This window comes from Salvia hispanica, chromosome 4, assembly GCF_023119035.1.
Source record: "Salvia hispanica cultivar TCC Black 2014 chromosome 4, UniMelb_Shisp_WGS_1.0, whole genome shotgun sequence".
In the NCBI taxonomy this organism is placed as follows: Eukaryota; Viridiplantae; Streptophyta; class Magnoliopsida; order Lamiales; family Lamiaceae; genus Salvia; species Salvia hispanica.
This window is the reverse complement of record NC_062968.1, coordinates 33,974,208-33,997,056: the sequence shown is the minus strand read 5'-3', so window position 1 is coordinate 33,997,056 and position 22,849 is coordinate 33,974,208. Positions and strand designations below refer to the sequence as shown.

The window sequence follows — 22,849 nt, the reverse complement described above, 5'->3', positions numbered from 1 at the left end:
TCTCAGTGGAGTTGATGGTGCATGGATTGAATTTATGTTGAGCTGATGCACTATTTATTAGCACTAAAAATATTGCAAGTATACAAGGTAGATCTAGTATAGCTAAAGGTCAGTACCGGGATGTCGAACACAGGAAATAAGATTGCAACTGTCTATCATATACTAAGCGTCATATACTATTTAGAGACACGAGATTTTTGGATTGATTAATTAAACTAGACAAAAAAGAAATAAACAAATAACGGAAAATATAATAATATACAAAACAGGCTAAGGGATGCAGAATTTTAGGAACCACAATCAAAAGCTAAAATCCAAAAGACTTCCTTGAATTACGGTCTCTAGAGTTACTAAGCTATCACATATGTAAAACTATATCTTCTCTCGAAGCATATAATTTGTAGATTGCTACCTAGAACCGAAGTGTCCTTCCTAGAACTAAGGCAACAACTCCTAAAAGCTCCTAAGATAAATTTGCTTCATTCAAAGGCTCAAATCTCTCGATTTTATTGGCAAAGACGTCAATTTCTCCTCTTTCAAATTAGACTACTCACTTCTCAGTTCTTGTAGTAAAATCCACATGCATTCATAAGATGGCCAACCAAATAAATGTATAAGTACAAGAGAAATCGAAATAACTACAAGAGCAAACAAGGAAAAACAATTGAATAAATAACTATAATCATAGCATATTACCAAAAATTCTACAAAAGATGTTAATACTCATAGACAAGTAAAACAACAAAAAGTACTAGACATGAAGAAAAACAAAACAAAACCCAAGGTTGAATTATGCAATCTTCAGTCTTCTCTTGCCTGGATCTGCAGAGCTCCGTTCCAATGGAAGAATAATATATGGGATGGAAGAAGTATAGGGATGGAGAGGATTGGAGGCTCTGAGATAAATATTATGAATTAGGTTATGGGGTATATATAGGCTAGAAAAAGGTTTATAATTGGTAAAAATTATCCTCCAAGTAATGGGAAACAAGGTAAATTCGAATTCTTCAATTAATATGAGAGATTTGGCAACAATTTCTTTCCTTCCTTAATTTCCGCCTTATTTTGAATGCACTGCGCAACGTTCGTAAAATGACCATAACTTTCTCCACAGAACTCCGATTTAGATGTTCAAGGTACCCACGCGAAGCTCTTTTGAAGACGAAGTGAATGGTATGTATTGAACACTGATTGGACTTCAAACTCGTTGGCAGATGCGCTCGAACAGAGGCTGCTGAACCTTGACACTTTTGCACATTTTTTCTATCTTATTCTATCATTTATCAACAAACACATCAAAATACCAAAATATATAATATATGCAATTTAAGAACATAATTTGTATGATTGACATTTAAAACGAACCAAATCTAGGCCTTAAAAACATGCAAATCTCGTGTTTATCATGAGCAACAAATACTAAGTGTGTCCACGAACTATACATATTATTACTTCGGTAGTATTGGAACCATTCCGACGTAGGGTAGTCAAACATGAGATCCATGGAGAATAAACGACAATTCTCGTGATATTCAAATTAATCAAAATATTATTGAATTTTAAAATCCAATCATGTTTTTATCGTATATATTAGGTTTAATGTCAAGGGCCTGTTTGGTGATTGCTAATTGGTCATAATTGGCGTGAAAACATGGGTATTCTCTTCGTTCAGTGTTCCGCAGTAATTAATGCACGACCCTCGATTTGTGGTCTGGTCCGTATTGTTCCCTTTGACTTTGGCCGTAAATAATTATTGCACCCCTCCTCGATAATTGAATTCTGGTCCGCTACAATTTACCACAATTTGTGTGCAAATTTCCAATTTTGTCTCGGAAAATTATCATTTCCCTCCAAACAAACCACATTCTTGTCATTTCTAAAAAAACATTTAAAAAATAAAACTTCTCTCCTCTCTCTGTCTTTCTCTCTCTCTTGTTTGTACTCTCACATCTGGGTTTTATCTTCAACTGAAACCATCACATCAATATCGGGAGGTGAATTCATGTACAACAAACGGTGTAATTGTTTTCAACTATGGTAGGGTCATCCACATTTATTTATGTCCACATTTTTATCTTCATGTTATAAATATGTTATAAATGTGAACAGTCGAACACGCCCTAATTGTGTAATATCATATTTTAATTTTGTAAATCAAGCTTAGTCATATAATATCAATTCTTAATCGTGCACCATGTTTTAATAGTGAAAAGTTTATTCGGTTCGTCAAATTTTAATCATGTACTAATAATTAATATCATGTATTTGTGGATGCAAAATTTCTTAAGTATACTTCTGAAATAGGGATGTTATTAGACGTCACCAAAATGAACCGTGGTGACGTCTACATGTTATATCTAATTTCGAATCTCCCAAATGATAATTTGAAGGGTGACGAGATTATAGAGAAAGTATAACAAGAAATGGACTGAAAAACGAATCCCTGCGTATTAGTCCATCCGCAGCCCAAAAATGAGGCCCAAATGAGAACCCAAACTCCATAAAACCCTAATTTATCAGTCATCAACATTCTAGCTGTCGTCGTCCTCGCTCCGATCAAAGGTGCGCTTGTTTTTTTGTTTTTTCTCTCTTGTTAATTTCTGTAATATTCCATCACTTAATCTATACATTTTCGGTAAATGCAGCTGTTGCTTGTGTGGTGCGAAGATGATGCGTAAAGGAGGAGCAGCGGGAGGGAAGAAGAAAACGGCGACGTTCGTGATCGATTGCGGGAAGCCGGTGGAGGATAAGATTATGGAAATCGCCTCACTGGAGAAGTTCCTCCAGGAGCGCATCAAGGTCGGCGGCAAGCCCGGTTCTCTCGGCGACTCCGTCACCGTCATCCGTGACAAGGCGAAGATCTCAGTCACCGCCACCGATGCTACCACCTTCTCCAAAAGGTACAGTTTCTATTAGCTTTTTTCATTTTTTTGGTGAGGAACGATACTAGTATATAATTGTGCATGTGTAATGACTTGTATATTGATTTAGAATTTGATCGATGAAAGAAAGAAATTGTCTTGAAGTAGTATAAGTTTATTAATAAAATGTGGTATTGACAATTTGAAGGATAATATGTTGAAGCAAGTGCAAACATCATATAGTAAATGGTAGATTAGCTTCGGTTATTCTATCCTTCGAAGTAAACACCCCCTAAATGTATATATTTGTATACTTTGCATCCCCTGATCAAGGGTCAGTTGATTTTCTTCAAGGAAGGCATTACTAGATAGTTTCATAAATCAGTGTATAAAGCTCTCTTCATTGTGTTATGGTTACATAAAATAAATTCAACATCTTGCAGAATGCTCCAAAGAAATATCATACTCCCTCTGTCCTCTAAAAATATGGACTTTTAATGCGAAATTGGTAAAGTACGAGAGAAATAGGAAGAAAAAAAGAAATTGGAGGAATGTTAGTGTAGAATGAGGCCGCCAACATCATAATAGAGAAAAACTTGTCAAAAATGGAGCCGGACTAATTTTATGGGACGTACCAAAATAGAAAAAGTAACTATTGTTTGGGGATGGAGGGAGTAGTATATATTGGCTATCTGGGAATTACGCATTAATACTTCTATATACATAATTCTGATCAGTAAGTGTGCTGTGACAATTTGAGTTCAGATAAGGAAAAGCTATGGGGTTGGGTTCTTTTCTGTTGGATATATTCAGTGATTCGTTCCCAATGACTCAACTTTGTGTCCTATTGTCTACCACTCTACATTTATGTTCTAACTGTCTAACCACTGTATGTTTGGTTATCTTTTCCAGGTACCTCAAGTATTTGACGAAAAAATATCTAAAGAAGAACAATGTGCGTGACTGGCTGCGGGTGATAGCTTCCGACAAGGACCGAAATGTCTATGAATTAAGATATTTCAACATCGCCGAGAATGAGGCTGAGGAGGAGGATTAATTGCTGTGTTAGGCTTAACCCTCGCATTTTATCGTTTTTTAATGTCTGGACCGTTCTCCTTTTTTTGGTTAAAAAAGTTTATTCCTATAAGTAGTATTCTTCGATGGGAAAATTGAGTGTAGATCATTTGCAATTTCTTCTGCGCCTTTTGAAGTTCAAATCAATCTGGTTTTAATGGAACGTCAATAACGCTTTTTGTGTATCTCGATCAAATAATGGTATCGCTGCAATTTGAAAACAATTTCTGTTGTGATTCTTGTTTGGTTAATTAAATATTCCAAACTCAAAATGCTGATCTTGACCTGTTTGGTAAAACTAGAAGGTAAAGTATTTCATGGAATCAATTAAAGTGCAAGGGTGGAATTGTGTTTTGTTATAAAACAAAACTTCTCAACTTAGTGCATCAGCATCATCCCCTTAAATATCACTCGAAAACAACAATAATTTGGTAAGAGACCCATAATCTATTGAACAAAGCTCAACATATTACACCAAAGATCATAAAGGCCAATCTTGTTGCCACGAATCAAGTGAATAGGTCCCATGCTTCAGAATATGATTCCTTTAAACCAGGAGGATGGTGGCTAGACGACCCTCAAGTCAATAATCAGCAAAGTCGGATGTAGATCCCACACTTCGAGTTAGTACGAGTGCCCTGTTCAAGAGTATTGAAAGATAAGTATTTTAGGTAAGATCAAAGCAGTGATGTTCAGTCTATGCAATCTTGAGACAACAAGTAAATAGAATATCGACCAAGCACACTTCCTAATCCCGGAATATTTCCATGTATTGTGAATTTTTTTAGCATTGCAAAATGTGACTATACAAGGGTTGATTCAAATCTAAAATATATCCATAGCCATAATTGCAAAGAGGAAAGAGGATGTGGTAGGTGGCATTTTTTACATCTTACTCACCTGTAACAAAGGAAAAGTATATACAGATATGCTTTGCTTTGCACTCATTTTCCAACACCAACAGTCTTTCTGTTCCCTTGGATAACAGGGGATGCAGGGGGACTTATCCTAGTTCCTAGTCTCCTTCCACTGCGCTGGATAGCTGCTTGCGTCCGCCGTTGACCACGGCTCTTCCTTCTACTGCATCATCAGTTGAACTAATATGATAAGCCACAGCATAATATTCTTGTGGAGGAAAAATACTGAATTATTAATGTGTAATCTCGGTATAAACTAGAAGTACATCAATCAATAAAATAAAAGACGTTACAATCACAATACGCAAGCATGAGATTGATATCAATATATTATTTCGTCGATTAAACAAGAAGGCACTATTTGACCTCATGGAAGATACTAGCAGCAGAAGTTTATTTATTTTCTTCCATTTCTGAATGAAGGTGATTCCACTCATGAATCATGATTGTATATTCTTTTAGAATTCTCAATGTTAGTAAACGTGCTATGCTCAATGTTCAGAGGTGTGAATTTAAGAAAGTAAATAACCTATACTAAGGCATTAAATACAGACAAAATAAGTTAAATAGTCAAATCCAGTTCCAAAATCCTTAACTATCTCCCCAGTCCCCTCCTATCTCCTTTTTGAGACACCACATACACAAACATATGCAGAAGGTATAAATATATCCCTCAAAATAATACTGACCTTGCAAATATAAGTCCAGCTGTAAGTACCATTCCTCCAACAGCCCAAGAAATACTCTCGCTCAATGGCATATCAGCAATCAATTGCATAAAATCTTGAACAAACTCCGTATTCTGTTCTCCGCGTATATTCTCAGAACGTGAAGATTTCCAGGAATTTGCAATATAATCTAGACTACCCTTCCCACCATAGCACTGTGATTCTTCAGGATCATCGAGAGGCTTGACAGAGAAACCTGCGGCATTGCAGAGCTCAGTTCCATTAGAGACCCACTTTGAAGCTCTACCACAAACAAAGTCATCTTGGCTGCATGGTGCTAGTACCTGAAATATGATTGTCCAACCAGGAAATTTACTGAAAATATAACATTTAAAATGAAATACTACTATTCTCAAACCATCATTCAAGCGATGCCAAAATTGTGTACAATCACTTTTAGCAAAGCCCAGTTAACAATAAAGCACTCCAAGCTCTTGCATGAGAGATTAACTTCAAAGCATAGGCACATATCATTGATTACACTATGAGTAAGTTGCAACAATGTAAAATAACTGAAAGTACAACAAAAACCTGTGTCTTTCCATCCATAGCAAAGTATGCTGTTGAACATGCTTCATAAACCCTATCACAAAACGACGCACAGATGTTGGGAGGTCCTCGCTGTACCCCCACCCTTGGATCACAGATAGAACACTCCAAGAATTCCCATAGTTGCAAGCACTCTTGGCTAGCTTCTCCAGATGATGCAAGTCTCCTGATGGATAGCAAAGCAGGGTGCGTCTGAGTTACATCGCAGCATGTCTTTTTGCGGAAAACCCTGCAAAGTGTAAGATCTCTGGGACCTTTGCTTGCTTTCTTGGGGGGTTTGCCGACATTTGAAAATGGGGGGAATCGACCACCGGGAGAAACACAAACTTCACTTGTTTTACCTGCACCAGGAACATAAAAAATTAATGACGGACTTCAACATAATTAATGAGCTTGTGATGTTTCCTCATTCCATTTAGAAACACAACTTTTCACAAAATTTTAGTTCTTAATCAAGGTACATGAGACTTTCAAATACTTGAAGATAGACAACGAGAAAAGAGATCACATCCGAAAAAAGCATTGTGGAATGTGTTTCCCTTCTCTCATCTAACCTTTCTATTCTAGAGCATCAAAATTCTTACATACTTACAAAACAACACAACACAAAATCTCGTGTCGAAAAGCAAATGCTTCACATTTAATGGGACGGATGGAATAATAAACAAAAAGTGGCTATTCCCATCACTTGACTGAGTGCACATTGTCATTTTGTGGGATAAAAAATCCTGTCGGCATTATATAACACTACATGCCTCCATCCATAACATTAGGAAATAAATTGCTAGATTTAAGAGTAGCCATTTCACTACCGTAAAAATTGGTCTAAGCTTCCACTTTGGTGTTGGGCTCAAGATGTCTTATCAGTACCTCTTGCCACACAACCATTTTACATTAGTTGTTTTACATACTCCCTCCGTCCCCTAAAAATAGGGACTTTGCGGATGGAACAAGTTTTAATGTGAAATTGGTTAAGTATGAAAGAGAAAGAGAAAAAAAACAGTGATTGAAGTATTATTAGTGTAGAATGGGGCCCACCTCATAGGCGAGAAAAACTTGCCAAAATGAAAAAATGAGACTATTTGTTTGGGGACAGAAATAAGATATAAATCAGTGTGAAAATTAAGAGAAAAAATAAGCTTGGTACATAAGTGAAAAGTAATAGAGCACTAATACTATAAGTGAGGAATATGGGCATTTCTGCCAGGACTATTTGGACACTGACTGGACCAAGCAAATTCTGCAACAATGTGGCACTGCCCATTTTGGATCAGAAAGTACCTGCTGCTGAAGTTTATTGTCAAGTTAGTAGTATGATCATAAGATAGGATGCTCTCTACAAAACACTGGAGATGCTTGTTCAATGCAGAATACTTTTGGGTATTCTTTTGCCTGCAGTAACACTGTAGGCAATACTTGGGCAAACTTAGAGTGGATTTATGTGCCCATGAATCAAAACAGATTTCTTATCAAAACAGATGTGAAGTTGATCAACTAGCATCATATTTGTAGATGATGAAAATTAACTCTAAAAATTTCTTATCTGCATTTTGCAAAGAGATCAAATAGTACTACATATTTTTGTAAAGATGAACGACAGAAAGAATATAGGATCAACAGATTTTTTACTTTTTCCTGATAATGTTAACTAGTCATAGGAGCTGAAGGATCTGCTCGTCTTTCTTAGTTCTCACTTCTCAGGTAGTATTTCCCTGTGATCTGTATCCACACCTAATATTCTACTCTTGCTATGCATATATTGTTAGGAGTAGGTGGACGAACGTATGCAAAGTGTTTGTGGAACTGATGCCCACAAACTGTTTGCTGAATGAATTAGTAAAATGAATGAAACAATACTCATCTTGCGAGGCCCAAATACCAAGACGTCTGCCTCCCTAAGCTCAAGGGAGTTTATTTAGAAATTGAAATAGACTCCTAACCCTACTGCCATTTGCAAGTTATCACATTTGTACAATCTGAAAACTTTCGAAGGCTAAGCAATTGATGAGCATAGAATCAAGTGAAGATCGAAAAAGAGAAAAGTAATACTCACCGTAGGCGCACGGAAAATAAAAATTAATGAAGTTGAGGAAGAAGAAGATGCAGAAATGGTGGAATCTCCTCATCACATCACAATTCGATCATGTATTGAATTTGAGGCATAAATCGTGAACAGAAAATCCTGGCCGCTGACCGTGGCCTTGACTGGTTGTTTTGGAATTGGGAAAAACTCAATGCCTCACAATCAGGTATTGCACTGAAATTAAATGATAAACCCTAAAATGGGTCAATTTCGAAACCGAAATCTACTAAAATAATCTTTTCCGTAAGGCGTTTCACTATATTTTGCTCTACACACTAACACAACATGGCGAAGAAGGCATTTTCTGACGGAGCATTTGGAATTTCGGATATACAGTACTATACTACTTTCAAAGTTCGAATTTTTATGTAAAAATTGATTAGTTAAGAAAAAGATTAACAAACTAATTAAAATACCCATTTTATTAAAAAAAAAACGTTATCATAAATATATAGAAACTCATTTTATCATAAATTAAAAAATAAAACTATTTTTTTAAATCAGAGAAAGCGAATACAATATTACCATTAGGGTGTGTGTGTATAATGGACTTTGAATTTTTATATGGTGATTGCAATTTTTATGAAATTATAATATTTTAATTCAATTTTAAATTTTTTATTAGTTAAAATTAAACAATCGGTATAGAATTGTATTATAACGCTGACTTCTTTATTCAGTAAGTTAAAGGATTTGCTAAAATTTGGCATTAACTTTGAATTGAATTATTTTTTACTTTTTTACTTAATTGTATACATATAATAACATAATGTAAACTAATTAAATTAAATTTTTGTGTCAGTGTATGTGATTTGAGTGTAAGTATTGCGTGCAATGTAAATTTACGGCAAATTATCGCAAGCTCTGAAAATCAAAGGTGTGGAGAGGGTATAGAGAGAGTATTTGGAGATGATTGATAGTGGGAGGGTTAGAGCAACTCCAAGGGGAGAAGGTAAATGAAAAGGGTATATCATGTTTATATCTTCTCAAAAAGTGCAATATACCTTTCTAAAAATCAATCAACTCCAAGGACAAAAGGTATATAAAAAGGTATATCTTAGAAAAAATAAAATAATAGTACAAAAGCATTAAAAAAATATAAAGTATAATACCTTCTCAAATACCTTCCACTTTGGTGAATGTTTTTTTATGAAAAGAAGGTAAATATGGTAGTTATATGATTTTACCTCTCCATTGATGGAGAGGTAAAGATACCTCTTCAAAATGGGAAAAAGGTATAATACCTTCTCAAATACCTTTCTCCTTGGAGAATGATTTTTCATGAAAAAAAAGGTAAATATGGTAGTTATATTAGATAACCTCTCCATTTACCTCTCCCCTTGGAGATGCTCTTAGGGTATAGAGCGAGAGGCTATCTCTATTTTATTTTTGCCCGAAAAATTAAAGCCAAAAGCTTGGTATTCAGACACACATTTCTAAAATAATCATGATCTAAAATTCGGGATGGGTGATCAACAACACCCTTTGCATGTCTATAACTATAAAGAGAATTAGAGAATTACTGCTGCAATAACGAACGATATTAAGGATCCGCTGCAATAAAGATCGATATTAAGGATCCGTTTGATAAGAAAGGTGGAATATACAAAGATATGTGAACTGAGATAAGTAAGGTGGACTTTGTGTTAAGATATGGTCAGATAAAATTTTTACGTTGTTGTTTGATAGACTAGATCAGTAGATATTATCTAAACTCATGTAAGTACTATTAGATAACACATGGACTGACATAATTGCCCTTCTTTTAAATTGTGTAGTATGTGTAATTAACCTTGTATGAAAGAAAGAAAAATGCCTAAAGAAGCAAAGCAAAACCCATTGTGAATCCAAAATCAGAATCATTTTAAGAGCAATTTTTTTTTAAAAAAATCAAATATGTTCATATCAACCACAACACAATACCATCACTACTTTAGAGAATAAAGAGAATAATCATTTGAACCATTTGAATGGAAAAAATCAAAGAGAAAATTTGGAATACAACAAAATCATCTCTACCATATCTTTCATCAACAAGAAATTGAAGAAGAAAAATAGGTGTCTCAAAGAATCAAGGAGAAATATCAGTTCAACCATTTGAACAAATGTCAGAAGAGAAAAATTGGCCTAACACACAAGAACATACGTGCCCAAATTTTTCATCGACAAGAAAAAAAAACAAGGAAACTCTCGTTCAGATTTTAGAACCATATTCATATCGTAGAAACCATGGGAGAAACCCATCCCACGTTCGAACCAACATCGGAGTGAATCACAAGAATTTTGTGAGCCACGGTAGAAACCCAAGCCATTAATCTACGTCGGCCAGTGATGTTTCTCTCCCTCTGTCTCTTTCTTGTTTGCTGCCATCTTCTGGCTTGCGGGCGACGTCGGCTGGCTCGCACCCTCCGTCCAAATTCTTCTATCTCTCTCTCACGGCCAGTCCCAAACTTCAGGACCCTAGCACCTTCGTCTAGCACGACAGTGAATCGTCGTCGTTCCTCACCAAAAATCCGGTTTGGCCTCCCTATTTCCGCCTCTTTTCCTCCTCCGACCGCAACCCCTCACCATCATTGTCCCGCGCAGCTCCATTGTTAGCTCGGGTTCGCCATCCATGGTTATTTTCCGATGGTCAACCACTTCGAGGTCATCCTGCAGCGTCTGATCGAAGAATACTCGAGCCGCGTGGCATCGTTGTTCTGCCGCTCTCCGAGCAACTGAAATCGTGCCTCCAGATGTGGTCGTCAGCGTTACTGCTCCGCGGTGGTATGAACTTAATTGACCGAAAGAGGGAGAATCATGGGATGGGCAGAGAGTATTGGAGAGGGTGGTATGACCATAATTGACGAAAAGGGGAAGAATCATGGGATGGGTGGAGAATGCTGGAAAGAGAGGGGTTTAACGGATATCTTGAGAGAAAAGTTTTATATCCTACCAAATTTGTCGGATACATAAATCAGCGTAACTTTGCATATTTAGCCAAGCTGAGATGGGCTCTAGAATTATATTGGGCTTCAAGTTAACATTTCTATGATATCAAACAAATAAAAAAGTTAGGATATAAATCTCTATCATGGCATTACTAGCTTATCAAACGGGCCCTAATTATTAGTAATTGTTACAAGTTGTCAACATAAAACTCGTAGAACGTGCAAAGTCACTCTTAACTTATTCTAAAAGTGAGAAATCAAGATAACGAGTATACAGATTCTAATGTTAAATGTATCAAAATCCTCACAATTGGATTGAGAGCTGAGAATTTTAGAGGCGGTTAACGAAGATTAATTAGTAAAAGTTAATACAAATATTCAAATCAACACAAATATAGTAGTAGTAGTAGTAGTAAAAGTACCGGTAGATGCAACTAAGGAAAGTGGCATACAGAGTTTGGTACATGACAAACAACATTGAACTCATGAGACTGAGTATGCTCATCTATACTACTTAACTCATAAGCACACATACAAAGGAGAATATATACAAAACTCTCACAACAATCCCACACTCATGCAGCATGCAGCACACATAGGTCATAGCTAGAGAAGAGAAGAAAGAAGGTCTCATAGTCTCAGAGGTCGTAGGGAGGAGGAGGGCTCCTTGGTCCCACTCCACTAGCCTTCTCAAATGAAAATGACGACCTCCGCTTGAATCGCCCTCCTCCTGCAATTTTCAATATTTTACTTTTAATACCATACCAACAATAATTAGAGTAATTAATACACGTAACGTTCCACAGACTAGCTATTGTCTCACTCACTCACTCGTCCAACACGTCGGGCCCTTGCATTATCAACTTATTAATTATAAGTTGAGTTATCATTATTATATTGCCCTCCTACCTAGATTCAATGGATTCTTCTCGAACATCTCTCACTCCTAACTCCTAAAGCATAGGGCTCTACCGGTGGGGATACCGGTAGTGAAAAAGAATATTACCGCCAAAAGGGGATACCGGTGGGGTGCTTCCGGCAGGGGAAACCGGCGGCGAGTCTTTCTGGCTGGCCTGCGGCGGCTTCACGATCATTATACGCCTCGTCACTCTCGTTGCATCGTCGCCTCCCATGTTGCTTTCAACTTCTGATTCATCAACCATCAGATTTTAGAAAGTAGCTAAGTGTTCACGCATATTCTCAAATCTATTGAAAGCCATAAATTAAGCTGATACTCAAAAATTTAAATCTAACACAAAAATAGTTATCAACGCTACAAGAACAGAGCATCCGTTACTATTTACTGATCATTTTATCACGCTTGAAAGGCGTACAATTAAGGTGATCAGGAAATATTACTCTAATTAGGCGTAATTAAATTATTAGAGAATCATGATCTCGCCGTACCGTTGGCGGAGTTGGATGGAAAGCTAAAAGTAGGGTGTTTTCTGAGTTTTCCGAGGCCGGTATCCGGACGGGGACCGGCGACGGTGTCGTCCCAGAGGTGGTCAAGCAACCCCATTTTTTGCAATTGCAAGTTAGGCTACCAAGTCACTACTGAGGCGGCTTCTGATGATTGCTGCTATTTAAAAGAGATTGTTTGGAATGTCAGCCGTTGGATCAGATCTAGGATGTGGCCGATCGATCAGCACGTGAGGAGTAGATAAGATCGAGGAGAGAAGTTTAAAGCGCCGAATGTTAGGCGCCAACGTGGTGATATTTCATGAGCTGATGTGGAGTACGTCACGTGACTTTTTATTATCATTATTATCAACACTCCCTTCATTAATAAATACTCCCTCCGTCTCAGATTAAGAGTCACTTTTTGCCATAAAAGTCCGTCCCAGTTTAAGAGCCATTTTTAGAATTTTCAATATTTGGTCATACAATTTTACCCCATTCTTCATCAAAATTACATAAAAATGTCATTATCTACATTAAAATAAATCAAAACAAAAATCAAAAGTAAAAAAGGACTCACCTTCAACCAACTCCACCATCTCACTTCATTTATTACACACTCTACCATCTCACTTCATTTATTATACAGTTCAACTCTTTCTTAAAATTCGAGTTATAACAATAAGTGACTCCAAATGTGGGACGGAGGGAGTACTTCATGAAAAGTCAAGGCCCAAATCATTATCTTTCATTGGAATTGAAAATCTAATATGGAGGCCCAGCCCAATATGATTGGGCTAAAAGTTACGAATACAAATTATCCACTGTATTGGTATCAAATATCAATATTTTATTATGCTTGAGCGTCTATAGAGAAGAAGAGAGAAAATTGGTAAAGCATATCAGCGGTGCAAAGCCGTAGTAAACAATTAGTCAAAGGGAGTTCAATTAGGTCATCCGAGCAATGGCAGCTACAGGAGGATCCATCCATCTCGCAAGGGAGGCGCGCCGACGTCGTATCATGGAGCGAGGATCTGACCGCCTCGCCCTAATCTCCGGCCGCATCCACTCCCTGCCGCCAGACCCCGACCAATTCATTTCTTCCCCTGCCGCCGTTGGTATGCCCCGCTACATTTTGTTAATTTTGAATTACTTGATTTTGAGCCGAATTTGATGCAAATTTTCGCTGTCTTTTTGTTGTTTTAGAGACATACCTATGAAGCTGCTGCGTTTGCTTGGTCTAGAAGGGTTTTAATTTGGGGGAGGGACATAGTTACTTTTTATTTATTTTTTATCGATTTAGGGTCTTTCGATTGGTATATTATAATATAAACCGATGAGCTCTTTTTTTTACTTCTTTCGGTTTTCCTCTGATCCATATAGATTCGGCTTGTTTTTTGTTCCACTTCCCAGGGTAGATAAAAATCATGAATTGCGATTTACAAGCTCTTGTGTGATTTATGAAATGGCACCGATTGTTGTTACTCTTTTTCATTCCAACTTCCATATCTGGATACATGTACTATTTCAGTGTAAGCTGCTGCATATGGAAAAGAAAGCAAAGCACAGATAGACAGGGATTTGTTGTGTCAGATTCTTTGTTCTCCAGTGATCATGATTTAGTTTCATCATCAATCATCATTGTTCTTTAATTTTAGCCTTCACAAATTGATGATTTCTCCATATTTGAATTTGAGTTGGCCCTGCTTCTTACCCTATTGATATTTTAGATTCTACTCAACAAGAAGAGGCAGCCTCTAATTCATTGCTACCAAATGATGAATCTGTACAAGAAAAAGGGCAGGAGCCTGCTCGCTCTGACCGCACGGTGGAGCCTCCTCCACTCAACAGCTATAATGGCAGCACCATTCCATCCGAATCAGTGGCCTTACATGATAGTACCAACGAAGAACCATCTCAAATCCCGTCATCCGCACAACAAAGACCTGTACAAGATCGCCAACGTGAGCATACCCTGTTTACACCCGACCAAATTAGATTGGCTGTTGCAGCTTCAGAGAATACTCGTATGTTTTGCTCTATAGCAGCTGCTGTTTTAGTAATTGCGTCATTTGTGGGAGTTCCTATAGTTGGCCTCCGATGCATCATGCTTTTCAGACCCTTTTACCTGCTTTTGTTAACGAACATAACCATTGTACTCGGTCGTCTTATTGCGGGATCGAGACCGAGAAGGAGGAGTAATGCTGGTAGGAATGATTTGGCTGATCAACTGGGGAGAGCTCTGGAGTTGGGGCTGCTAATGAAGAAGATTGTTGGAGCAGTGTCTATGGACTTCAGTATTTATGCAGTCGTGCTCGTTTTTGGTCTCTCAGTAGTACAAATACTTGGGTGACGTAATTATGCTCGATAAAACTGTAACATCAAATTCTTTTGCTAATTGTATTTTCTTCATTTCGTTTGTTTTCTTATCATTATAAATCTAAATTTCAACGTTGTTTGAAAAGCGTTTTCGATTCTATGCAAAAACTTGAATTACAACAATTGAAAACTACTGTTACAAATACAACTACTAGACTCAAAAAATAAACAAGAGATTATGTGAAGAAGAAAGATTATATATATGGAGAAAGTAGTAATTATTAGTAGTAGTTTATAGCAAATCTGGTCAATGATGATAGTGGCACGTCCCACCATAGGGGAATGTTAGGATGCCACCACCCCTTAAAATAACACCATACCACCATTTCTAGCCAATCATTTGTACATGTGGACGAATAATAAGCTGTCACGTGGCAAAAAAAAAATTCTAGAAAAATACGGTCAGCAATTTGGTGGTCTTTATCCAACAATATTTCTTGTCACAATATCCGACACACTATACAAGCAATCTATAGATTGTTGTGTAGTGTTTGTAATATTGCTGTGTAGCGTTTATAATATTGCTGTATAAGCGGTGTCACGATGTCATTTTAAGAGGGGTTATCATTTTAACACAAACCTCCCACCATATTAATAAACATGTTAATTATTATTAATGGTAAGAAACTTCGTAAAAATCAACATTGTGAGAACAATGCGAGTGTAAAATAATAGCAAGGTCAAAAGTAAATATGGTTACTATATTCGAAGATGTTGGAGTGAGTGAGTATCCATTAAAATTCAAGAAAAAGAATCGGACCAGATAAGATTGTCAGATTGAGACTGAATCCAGCAAACTTGATAGAAATCACATAAGCATTTATAGATTATATTAAATCGATCCACAGCTATAAAAAACAGTAAAATCAATAACATAATTTATATTTTAAATGTTGAAATTATACTATCACCTCATGATCCTTATCAGTAGCATTTTACCCTTATATTGAAAAATGTTAGATTCGATAACTATTTAAATTATTATTAATTTTTGATTAGTTCCATAAAGTAAAAATGAGAATACTAAATCACGGAAGTTTCACTCTCATTTGTCACATTGGTACGTACATTTTCACATACTATCTATTTTTGAATCTAATTTTGGATAAAGTAAAAATGAGAATACTAAATCACGGAAGTTTCACTCTCATTTGTCACATTGGTACGTACATTTTCACATACTATATATTTTTGAATCTAATTTTGGATTGTATTAAATCGATCCACAACTATAAAAAACACTAAAATCAATAAATAATTTAAATTTTGAATGTTGAGTGCAATATAAGTATGAGGGTGAAGTCTATTAAAATTATACTATCACCTCATGATCCTTATCAGAAGTGAAGTAGCATTTTACCTATATATATATATAAATTGTTATGGAGTTGATAATTATTTAAATCATTATTAATTTTTGATTAGTTTCATAAAATTCAAATGAGAATACTAAATCTCGAAGTTTCAATTCTCTCATTGATAATTATTTAAATCATTATTAATTTTTGATTAGTTCCATAAAATTCAAATGAGAATACTAAATCTCAAAGTTTCAATTCTCTCATTTGTCACATTGGACGTACATTCAGTATCTATTCTTGAATCTAATTTTGGGTGTGTAAAAGAGAGTACTAGGAGTACATTTTAAGGTGCCTCAAATTTCATATACTCTATCCGTCCCAGAAAGATTGTCCCATTTCTTTTTTCACACTCGTTTTGCAAAAATAATAATAAATAGTTAAAGTAGAGAGTGAGTAAAATAAAAGAAAGAATAATGTAGAGAATAGTCTTACCTACGTTATTCTTTCTCTTATTTTACTCTCTTTCAACTTTATCTATTTATTACTCCTATTATTTTTGCAAAACGAGTGCAAAAAATAAACTGGGACAATCTTTTTGGGACGGAGGGAGTATCATCAAAACAAATTTGCAAAACCAATTTTAGCAGTGGTTAGACCTTTAATGCCAGATGCCCCATGGGCACCATGAGACTATTCTGATTTCTGAGTTAGGCCAAGTTTTTATGACATCTAATTCTACATAATTAATGCAATTCAGCTAACAAGTTATTATGTGCAGCATGAAATGTTTTCTTAATGTAATAATTGCTAAGTATACGTGGACTATTATTGCTTGGGCCTGATTTAATTTGTGTCTGGGCCTTTTATCCATTCTTTGGACTTGGCCCAGAAGCCCAGCTGCTTCTCCTTCACACCAGATGCTGCCACGTGTCTCTTCACTTGGATTGTGCTCCTCAGCCGTTGGATTGAGGGTTTGCGATGTGTGTTTGTTTATGTGAGATGTTAGCCGGTTTGTCTTCTCTCATTATTCGATACACTCTCTCTCTCTCTACTCTCTACTCTCTGAGACTCTCAATCTTCTCTCTACTTTCCGATTGCCTCTCCGGTTGATTTCTAGAGAATATCCACCATCCTTGTGTGAATATTTGATCTCTGAGTCGTTTGGAAGGCAACTGCTTCTGTTGCTTGTAGTGTGATAACTAGGGTTTCTGTTCTGAGGCGGTTCCAGTGACCTAATCCGGTGTGAAGGGGTGGTGCGATGAAGGTTGTGACGGTGTGAGGGTAGACTCCAGTTGATTCATCGTTGCTCCCTTGGATTCGGTTCTAGTTGAATAGATCTGGGTTATGTGGCGGGCTCTGAGCCATATTATGTGATCTATTCAGTTTCTCTTCACTGCCTCTTGTTAGTTGTTGTTTAGATCCGCAAGGATCTTGTGTTGTTATACTAACTATCTTCTTGAGTGTGTAGGTGTGTCAAGGAGTCAAGATTACTCAAGAACCCTAGCTAGAACTCATTGTAATAGTTGTGTGGGCTTCTTCTTTGTAATCTGTTAAACATATCAGTCGCGTGGTTGGAGTTTGACTGAGCTCCCTTAATGAAGAACAAAGAGGTCTTGGTAATTAGTGAATCCGTCCCTAATCTGATCCCTACAATAATAATAAAAAATAATAATTGATCATTCGTTGACTTTTTATGAAAATTTGATCAGGAATAATGTGAAAACCTAGAATCTTAATTAGGTTCCATAATTTCGTCCTTTTATTGTTATACGTTACGGGCGGGACATGTTGGTGCCAAACATATTGTGCTATTTATTATAAGGTTGTACAATCTAATATTTTACCGACTCTTTGTAATCAAGTTGTTTTTAAAGTCGTCTTGGTTTATAGTTATACTTGATACTTCTCAAAGTGAATCACCGGTTCAAATATTTTGGGTGTATTTTACAATATTATGAACTAAGTATAATAAATTAATAATAGCATTGTTAATTAACACACACACGAGGATGGTGCCTACCTTTTACAATTAAATCAAGACAATATAACAATATCTTTATTTAAAATTATACACATGGGGAGAGGGCTTTGGCATTTAATTTAACAAAATTTGATACTGATGTTTCATCCTTCATCATAATTAGATCGAAATGGTTTTTTCTCAATATGATTTTATTAATCCGTATTACTACCCCCATGCCTACTAAAATGAATATCTTCTTCTTTATCTATTTTTTTCTTTTTATTAATAGTATTATTTTTTTCATTTTTTTGGGGGGGGGGGGAGTGGGGGTTGCGAAAATGTGTTGTGGGAGGCGTGTCAAGTAGGGGTAGATGCAAATTTAAGATATTGCGTGAAACAATTAAAACTCCATCATTAAATAAAAGAAAAGGGAAAGTAGTAAGTGTCGCATCCTTCCAAATAAAATCTAGCCTTTTTTCTTTTCCCTGGTTTGCTTGCTTGCTTCCCAATCTCAAATCAAAATCTGCGCAATCAATTCTCTAAATAAAAAGAATATTATGTCATCATACATTTGAAAATTGCATGGCCCAAAGAAAACGCAATGACTTGTGTTCTTTCCCTTTCAAATATAAATTGCTTTACAAAATCAATCAATTTAATGTATTTACTTGCTTGCTTTTTTCTTCCATGATGATGATGAATCTACCCATCCCTTTTAATTTTAACCCTAGGCTACTACTACCCCTTTCTCTCTCATCTCCCTCCCACTATAAATATTGTGCTAGGCCTTTGCTCATTTTGCTGTGAGCAACTGCTTCAATTTGTCTCTAGGTTACAACTTACAATACCATAGTCCATAGTATTTGTTTCTGAGCAATGGTAATATATCGGGCGCGTAGCTCCCGTTGGAGAAGCAGGGCACGTGCAAATTTGCAAGACGACTTGTGGTAATTGCACGTGTTCTCCTTCCCCAACATGAGTTCCGCATCTCAGTTTTGCTAGTAAGCACCGGAATTCTCTATCTCTCTCTGTGATTCCTAGTTGTAGCAGACAATTTATTTGATGAAGTACATTTAGAAGTTGGGACAGCCAGCAAGCAAATGTAACATTTTCTGCATTCATATAAATCTGTCAGTTCATACATACATATGCACACACACACACAAACAAATATTGTGGGGTAATATTCCGGTCCAGAAATAATTTAGAATTTAGTGGTCCACTGCAATCTACCTAGAAGCTTAGATTTTAAGCAGATCACCAAAAATCACTTTGCATAAAGCCAGCTCAATTTGTAAAATCTCCTTGCATTTTTTTCATTTTTATTATAGTATGAATTATCTTCTAATCGTACTTTTGCTTTATTTTTCTATTGCATGCTAACTAAGAAAACCAGTTTTTGCTAGTTAGAACTTTAAAATTCTTCATGTTCTATGTCGATGTATAAAAGGCCAATATTGTCATTGATTGCTTAAGAAATAAAAGTGAAAATAAAAAACAATAATGCCGTCGATATATTTATTGCATATTTTATGAATGTAGTGCGGTTGAGAATCCTGAGATATGTTTATACAGAAATGTGGACAAAATATCCAGATTGTTGTGGATCAACCTTCCCAATATAAAAGCTGTATTAATTTCAAGTTTTTTAAAATAATGTAGTAATAAATCACCTATGACGTGTTAGAGCGACAAATTGCGTTGTTAATTGTGAAATCTTTTTCATACTAGTAGTAGTAGTAGTATTTATTTTTTGACCACCGAACTTCTGTGAATTGTGAAACCAAACTTCTTTTGGCCTCCGAGTAATTACCCTAGTTTAATGGTGATTTGGTCCATTAATTTGCTATAGTTTTATTTTTCCTTCACATATGCTACTTGCATAATTATAATTTCGTTATGTACAATAATGATGTAATTTTATTATATATTGTTTTGCGCCTTAATAATAGTAGATTATAAATTTTAATATGAAAATATAATATAAAATGTAAAATGTAAATGTAGCATATCGTTTACTAATGAGGTATAATATCTACGAAAAATAAATTTAATTTACTTATGATTCTCAAAAGGAAAATATGCATGGATTATAAAGACACTTCTACTATGTAGAGGTGAAAACATGATCGAGAGAAAATGAATGCGTGTGAAATAAGTTTTGAAACGTCAAAAATAGCATGGTGCAAAACAGGAGCTTACGCCTCTTGAATAGGGAAACAGTAAAGGTGAATTTATAATTTAAAGATTCAAAATTCACCATACTAATATTGAATATCTTTAATTAACATTCACTTTTTAGGTATTTCTTCATTAATTTCTGATTTAATTTGATTTTTTTTTTTTGAAAAATCAATTTCATTTGATGTTGTACGTACTTGTAGTTATTGATTACGCCATTAATTATAACATTGAATTATCAATACCCGTGACAAATCATAATACGAATACCTACAAATAGACATTAACCATCAAATAGTATATAGTGTACCTGTAATATAGTACTACAATATACCTACTACTACTTAAGTTAATTAGTGGAGATTTGGATATGAGTAAGATTTTTTAATTTTAGAAAAAATCATTTAGGCGATAAATTCATTTTACCCTTTTTTTCTTCTATAATTTTACTTTTACATGAGTAACAAGAATAGCACCCGTGAATCGTGATGTACGAATATGTTCAAAAATACTCCAGATTCATCTTAGTACTTTATTGTAGTCAAGCGATAAAATAATCAAAATATGAAAATAAGAAATAACAATTTCATAATAATAAATAAAAAAATTTATGAAATAAATATTGTGGGGGTCCGTGCTCATTTAATTTAATCATAGTAAATTGAATCCTAGAGTTGAAAATTTTAATTGTTGAGTAAAGGCTCATTAAATCCTACGTACATCGTTTGAAATCAATCAAAAATTTAAAGATTTACTCTCACGGGAAATAAAGTCACATTACGATAATCTGTACAAAGATTTCAGTCGATTCTAGTCAATCTAAAGCCCCACGAAAATTCCTTTCGATGATAGCGAAAATCCACACCTGCCCACATAATATCTCTTTATTAGCCTTTTATCTTTTTTTTTTTCCCTTGACAAATACAAAAATAAATCTGAGATGTTTTTATTTTATTTTATTGACAAATGAAACAAAAGTAAATGTATCTAATATTGGTATAAGGAGAAGAAACAAAAATAAATGTACTATCTAATATTGGTAAAAGTCCGATCCGATCATGAGTAATTACATACACCTCCTATAATCAATTGATTTCATAATGATTTCTATCAGGTTTGTTTTTTATAGTACTATTATTGTTTAACTTTCGTGGTTCATGCAAGATTATGTGAGTTAGCAAGATTATTCTGTTGGTTTATATTTTGTTGTTGGTTTTTGTTATTTGTTTGTTTCTACATTGTTCTTTTATTGTACTTTTGATGTTATTCTGTTTTTTGCAATTATTTATTTTGTTATAAATTGTGGTGGACTCTGCATGTCATGGCTTTGAATAATTTTTATTATCCAAATGTGAGTAATAATAACTAATTTTAATCAATATTCGATAAGAGAGATTTTGTTGGAATAATTGAATGAACTATTTCATAAACTTTTCTGTGATGACTAATCAAAAACAATGAAGAAGGGCCAGAAATTGTAGAGCAAAAACATATCTTGATCCATTTAGAACTGAACGATGGAATTGTTTAACGACGACTATGAATCTTCCAAACGAAAAAGAAATGTTCTCCACAATAGTTTGTCGAGAGAATACAGAGATGTTGGGACCATAACCGTAGTTTATATTTATATAAAATATAAGACCCATTATTTTTTATTCGGTCACTCAACAAATAGAAAATCTCATATGTTATATACACTTATTTTCATAACAAATGAAATACACCAAACTTTAATTTTTAATAGATAATTTAATTGAGCAATTGAAAAATAGTATGGAAGCCAAATTTCTAATAGATTTATGGTAGATGCATCTATTTGCCAAATAAGTTAATGCAAGACTTGAGTTTCAATTCCACTAATTAAGAGCGATATTTTTTTGGTGCAACTAAATTTTACAGCGAACTCATTAACCTTATCCATTCAATTTCTTTTCACGTATTTTTACTGAACATATAATTTCCACGATATATAACACAATCCTATACAATTAGTTCCAGCGTGCGTGAATATATGAAGTGCGGTTATAATTTAATTTGTGATAATATTTCCAATTTTGTCATTGTAAGAAATTACAATGAGGTAACGGATTAGTAAGAGTTAAGTTAAAGTTGCGTGAAGCAGGGAGGAATCGGAAAAGAGAATTGAGGTGGAGTTGGACGCAAAACCATCCACACAAGCAAACTCTCTTAGAAAGTGGGAGTTTTTGCAGCTTTAAGATTAGGGCGCGCCAGTGTTAAACAAGAAATCATGTCGGGAAGCAGTGCAAGAAATGGCGTAATGATGAGCAAGAGTTGAGTGTAAATGGAGGGACAGGATATGATGGGAATATACACATCTCTGCACATTGTCTCTCTCTACAAGACTTACTTGTGTGGGCGTGTGTTTGTGACACGCAATGCACCTACTACTACTGCTACTACTACTACTTATTTTTCACCTCTTGTTCCTTCTTATTTTGGCACACCCATATGTTATTAT

At 35.2% G+C, this 22,849-nt stretch overlaps 4 protein-coding genes across 7 annotated transcripts; 2 read left to right on the top strand and 2 right to left on the bottom strand.

Annotated features, from left to right (window-relative positions):
- Positions 1 to 2,429: 2,429 nt before the first annotated feature.
- LOC125222113 (60S ribosomal protein L22-2-like) lies at positions 2,430 to 4,008 on the top strand. The gene is made up of 3 exons (XM_048124567.1): positions 2,430 to 2,562; positions 2,646 to 2,900; positions 3,774 to 4,008. Exons 2-3 carry the CDS (start codon positions 2,668 to 2,670, stop codon positions 3,916 to 3,918), a joined length of 378 nt encoding a protein of 125 aa, XP_047980524.1. The 5' UTR covers positions 2,430 to 2,562; positions 2,646 to 2,667; the 3' UTR covers positions 3,919 to 4,008.
- A 254-nt stretch (positions 4,009 to 4,262) lies between these two features.
- On the bottom strand, positions 4,263 to 8,529 carry LOC125222111. Of its 2 annotated transcripts, none has more exons than XM_048124564.1 (5): positions 8,183 to 8,529; positions 6,112 to 6,470; positions 5,542 to 5,864; positions 4,836 to 5,015; positions 4,263 to 4,573 (listed from the first exon to the last, which is right to left on the bottom strand). In XM_048124564.1, the coding sequence occupies exons 1-4, from the start codon at positions 8,253 to 8,255 to the stop codon at positions 4,880 to 4,882; spliced, it is 891 nt and encodes a 296-aa protein (XP_047980521.1). In that variant the 5' UTR covers positions 8,256 to 8,529; the 3' UTR covers positions 4,263 to 4,573; positions 4,836 to 4,879. The 2 variants fall into 2 exon arrangements, with proteins under 2 accessions (XP_047980521.1, XP_047980522.1); XM_048124565.1 differs by having other exon boundaries at positions 4,836 to 5,012.
- Positions 8,530 to 11,549: 3,020 nt separating this feature from the next.
- On the bottom strand, positions 11,550 to 12,718 carry LOC125218346 (dormancy-associated protein homolog 3-like). Of its 3 annotated transcripts, none has more exons than XM_048119998.1 (3): positions 12,550 to 12,718; positions 12,149 to 12,286; positions 11,550 to 11,872 (listed from the first exon to the last, which is right to left on the bottom strand). In XM_048119998.1, exons 1-3 carry the CDS (start codon positions 12,662 to 12,664, stop codon positions 11,781 to 11,783), a joined length of 345 nt encoding a protein of 114 aa, XP_047975955.1. In that variant the 5' UTR covers positions 12,665 to 12,718; the 3' UTR covers positions 11,550 to 11,780. The 3 variants fall into 3 exon arrangements, with proteins under 3 accessions (XP_047975955.1, XP_047975954.1, XP_047975953.1); XM_048119997.1 differs by having other exon boundaries at positions 11,550 to 11,869; positions 12,149 to 12,289; positions 12,550 to 12,717; XM_048119996.1 differs by having other exon boundaries at positions 12,149 to 12,289; positions 12,550 to 12,716.
- A 695-nt stretch (positions 12,719 to 13,413) lies between these two features.
- Positions 13,414 to 14,955, top strand: LOC125219181. Its single transcript, XM_048121087.1, has 2 exons — positions 13,414 to 13,661; positions 14,274 to 14,955. The coding sequence occupies exons 1-2, from the start codon at positions 13,508 to 13,510 to the stop codon at positions 14,894 to 14,896; spliced, it is 777 nt and encodes a 258-aa protein (XP_047977044.1). The 5' UTR covers positions 13,414 to 13,507; the 3' UTR covers positions 14,897 to 14,955.
- Positions 14,956 to 22,849: the final 7,894 nt, after the last annotated feature.

Bases quoted from the DNA above. Each gene is read 5' to 3' on its own strand.
- LOC125222113 (XM_048124567.1), top strand. From the start codon at position 2,668: ATGATGCGTAAAGGAGGAGCAGCGGGAGGGAAGAAGAAAACGGCGACG. The intron at 2,901-3,773 runs GTACAGTTTCTA...TATCTTTTCCAG, and splicing joins GCTACCACCTTCTCCAAAAG to GTACCTCAAGTATTTGACGA.
- LOC125222111 (XM_048124564.1), bottom strand. From the start codon at position 8,255: ATGAGGAGATTCCACCATTTCTGCATCTTCTTCTTCCTCAACTTCATT. The intron at 6,471-8,182 runs GTGAGTATTACT...TTCCTGGTGCAG, and splicing joins TTATTTTCCGTGCGCCTACG to GTAAAACAAGTGAAGTTTGT. The intron at 5,016-5,541 runs GTCAGTATTATT...CTGATGATGCAG, and splicing joins GCTGGACTTATATTTGCAAG to TAGAAGGAAGAGCCGTGGTC.
- LOC125218346 (XM_048119996.1), bottom strand. From the start codon at position 12,664: ATGGGGTTGCTTGACCACCTCTGGGACGACACCGTCGCCGGTCCCCGT. The intron at 12,290-12,549 runs GTACGGCGAGAT...TTGATGAATCAG, and splicing joins TCCATCCAACTCCGCCAACG to AAGTTGAAAGCAACATGGGA. The intron at 11,873-12,148 runs GTAATATTCTTT...TGAAAATTGCAG, and splicing joins ACCGGTATCCCCTTTTGGCG to GAGGAGGGCGATTCAAGCGG.
- LOC125219181 (XM_048121087.1), top strand. From the start codon at position 13,508: ATGGCAGCTACAGGAGGATCCATCCATCTCGCAAGGGAGGCGCGCCGA. The intron at 13,662-14,273 runs GTATGCCCCGCT...TTGATATTTTAG, and splicing joins TTCTTCCCCTGCCGCCGTTG to ATTCTACTCAACAAGAAGAG.